Source organism: Punica granatum, chromosome 8 (genome assembly GCF_007655135.1).
Source record: "Punica granatum isolate Tunisia-2019 chromosome 8, ASM765513v2, whole genome shotgun sequence".
In the NCBI taxonomy this organism is placed as follows: Eukaryota; Viridiplantae; Streptophyta; class Magnoliopsida; order Myrtales; family Lythraceae; genus Punica; species Punica granatum.
Genome location: NC_045134.1, coordinates 20807731 through 20811460, shown reverse-complemented (window position 1 = coordinate 20811460; position 3730 = coordinate 20807731). Strand labels below are relative to the sequence as shown.

Genomic DNA, 3730 nt, shown 5'->3' with positions numbered 1-3730 from the left:
TAGTGTTACGTGTCTCTCTTGGTATATAAAATTGGTCTACATGTGGTCCAGTTTGGGAAGTAAATTGCCATTATATATTATATATTAAATTATTGTCATTATATTATGGGTGTGTTTGTTTTTTAAAAAATATTTAACTCAACTCAACTCCACTTATCTTCAATTCAACATCACAATCATTACTTTTTTTCATTTTTAAAATTTTTTTAATCATTCAATTCAAGTTTTAATATTAAATTCTCTCAACTATTCATTACTTTTTCACAATTCAACAACACAATAATTACTTAATTATTACTTTCTCTCAATTATTTATTACTTTTTTACATTTTTTCTCCTAATTCAACAATAAAATCATTACAAACCAATTAAAACCAAAACTCAACTCAAACTCTACTCTAAATACAAACGCACTCTATATATATATATATTATATATATATATAGTGGGAATATAACCCGAAGGGATATTTCATCATTATTTGGTTAACCAAAGCATGAAAATTGAATTTTACGATTTAATTTTATTTATAAAATATGATTTAAAAAACCGAATTTATGATCTAGCGATGATTTGGAACAAAAAATGCACCAAATCAAAATCGAGCACCCTCAATATTTGATTGAGATCTTAAAATAACGTATAGAGCTTACATTTTCTATTGGTGTTCGTCTATTCATAGCGTTAATTTTCACTTGGGCATAATCTTGATCTATTCACGAGATACACACCTTGTTTGGTTTTATTATTTTTAATTTTACTCCACTTATCTTCAATTCAATAACACAATTATTACTTTTTTTTCTTTTTTTTTTCAATTTTTTAACCATTCAATTCAATTTCTAATATTAAAGCATCTCAATTATTAATTACTGTTTTTACAATTCAATAACACAATCATTACTCTCTCAACTATCCATTACTTTTTTACATTTTTTCCTATGATCCAACAACACAATTATTATAATCCATTAAATATGTATATTCAAAGTTAGAATAATGTTGAGTTTAAATCAACTCTAATCCCAAACAAGCCTACACGTATTTTCCATATATCCTACGTGCTCTGCAACTTGGGGTATGACCAAATTGAAATCAATCGTAAACAATTTGAACCCAGCTCGATGAGAGTTCGAGTTCAACTCAAACTTAATGCGTTGCCTAGCTCCAGTGACAATGAGCTTTTTAGCCAAGCAAGCTGAGCTCGAGCTTGACAATGTTCGGCGTAAGAGGCTTGCTAGCCTAATTGAACTTCGTAGTATTTGCATATATATGGTCACCAGTCCAAGCTAACATAATTATATGAGCTTCTTTCGACCATCTCTCGGCTCTGGAGTACTCCTCTATCTCGACCCTCGGAACAGCCGCTGTAGCTCACTCCTCAACCCCCTTGCTGGTCTGCATCGATGCCCTTCTGCTCAGCTCCCTCCGACCCCCTTTTGTTGCTGTCCAGACGCCAGGAGAATTTGAGCTCCGTCAAGCCAAAGATCATTTTGTTTGCAAAAACCGATCAAGGCCTTGCCAAGCTCGAGCTCAAGCTGCTCATTCGTTTGACCAGCCAAGCTCAAGCTCTGATGTTCAAGCTCAACCAAGCTCGAGGTTAAGCTCATGGTAAAATGAACGAGGGGAGCTTGAGCCTCCCATTCTCAGGCTCGGCTTTAATATGCTTAAAGTGATGAGCACTTCTATTTAGCAGAGTCACTTTAGCACTCGATTTCAAATTGAGAAGTTATATGTTCTTGATATCCTTTTATTCGCCATTTCACGATGCTCAATTCGACCAATACTTTACATTTACTTATTCCAAGAGACAAAGCAACTATTATTTTACATCAAGCAATGCGAAGAATTCGAGTTCTCCATTGCTAAGCAAGTACGGATACACGATTCAGCCACCACTTATGGGAGGTATTATGGCCAATTCATCCTTGTCCTGAACAGTAGTTGATCTGCTCGTGTATTCCTCATTCAACGCCAACACCATGCAGCTGCGAATCTCCTCCAGACTTGGGAATTTGGCGACCAGCTCGTTCAAGCAATCGTCGGTAGTGCTCCCAGTAGGCACCACCAGGGGCATGTCAGACACACCAGTCAGGTCTCGAGCCCTGGCGAAGAATAACACCTTCACAGCAACCGTAGAGGTGTTTGCGCCCATGGAAGATGTAGTTTGAGGCTCCATTTGTCCTTCCATAGCACGGAAAATATGCAGGCAAGACCGTATCAATTGCAAGAGTACTAGAAAGGCACAATGTACTTCAATCAGAATTCGACATTACAAAGCACGTAACTTATGCAGACAAGCCCGTATCGAATGGAAATGTACTAGAAAAGGAATAATAAACTTCAATCAGAATATGACACTACAAAGTTATGATAGAAGTGGAAAATGTTCCCCTACGATTGAGAATCCCTGTGATCAACGCAGTCGACTCGACCGTATGGGGCATAGAGATTATCAGCTGAAGAAGACGGCAATCTATAACAAGTTAGCTTTGCAAGCAACTAACCGCTAACCGGTTTTGAAAAGGCTCGAAGCGATCATTTCAGTTTGCACTGCGAGTCGCGTTATCATCAAGCTATTTATGCTGATTCTATTGAGCTCGAGCTCTGACCCGACTATATATGTATCTGAGAAGCTCGACTACGACTATAGATCCGGAATTCGGTCATAAGCACTATACTCTCTAATTTGAATCAAGACACAACCTTATGTAAGTAATTTTGTAACCGATGCTGCTCCCAAAGGCCAAAGTATCGAATGTTGTCGGACAAAATCAGAGCAATCTGACGAACAGCTGAACAGAACAGCAAGGGAGTACAGGAAAACCATAACAGCGGAGGTGAAAAAAAGCTACAAATTTCTAGGAAGGGAACCCTAATTGGCGACCAGAATCAGAAGCGGACGGGCATCAATCAACCTCGGACTTCGATTCAGACAAATGCGAGAGCTCACAAAGTCACCAAAGCCATCAGACGAGCAACGATACAGAATCAGTCTCAACCATAGTGATCGAATAACGAGGAACAGAGAGGCATCCTAATCTGACCTTTCAGCTGTCGAGAGAACAACAGAGAGAGAGGGGGGGGGGGGGGGGGGGGGGGGGGGGGGGGGGGGGGGGGGGGGGTGGTGGGTGGTGGGGCGAGAGCGCTGGGAGTATTTCTCCTCCTCCTCCTCCGCTTCACAGAGTGGCGTGAGAGTTCGATTGGGTTTTCTTAATTTTATTTAATTATTTATTTTTATTATATGGTTTTTCTGGAGAAAGAGGGGCTTAGGGTAAAATTTCAAAATAAAAAAACCCAGGATTACAAAAAATAAAAATAAACAAAAACCGTTAAATTTCACAAAATTTAAAAACTTCAGAATTCAAAATCCTAAAGAAATAAAAAATCATGATGTACAAATAAAAAAAGAAAAAAGAATGGTGTTGGAGAAGGGGATGGGGGCATCCCAGTCGGCCACCCATCCTCCGATTGAGGCCGCCGAAATGGTCTAAACCATTGCCGACTATAATCGGGGGTCCGAATCCCCCGCAATTTGAGAGATCTCGTCGACTAGGATTTCCCAAATTGGATGGTTAGGGGCTTCTTTACCGGTCACCCACCACTGATTGAGGTCACCGACATGGCCTAATGACGATCCACCCTAATCTTGATTAAAATAGACATTCCATCCCATTCTTGACAGTAAAAAATTAATATTCCATCTTATTGTCCATATTGACCAAATTTT

General features: G+C 39.0%; 1 protein-coding gene across 1 annotated transcript; it reads right to left on the bottom strand.

The window, feature by feature from the left end:
- Positions 1-1714: 1714 nt before the first annotated feature.
- On the bottom strand, positions 1715-3086 carry LOC116215824 (molybdopterin synthase sulfur carrier subunit). Its single transcript, XM_031551597.1, has 2 exons — positions 3048-3086; positions 1715-2235 (listed from the first exon to the last, which is right to left on the bottom strand). Exon 2 carries the CDS (start codon positions 2189-2191, stop codon positions 1889-1891), a length of 303 nt encoding a protein of 100 aa, XP_031407457.1. The 5' UTR covers positions 2192-2235; positions 3048-3086; the 3' UTR covers positions 1715-1888.
- Between the last annotated feature and the right edge of the window lie 644 nt (positions 3087-3730).

Excerpts from the sequence above, each read along its gene's own strand:
- LOC116215824 (XM_031551597.1), bottom strand. The coding sequence starts at position 2,191 with ATGGAAGGACAAATGGAGCCTCAAACTACATCTTCCATGGGCGCAAAC.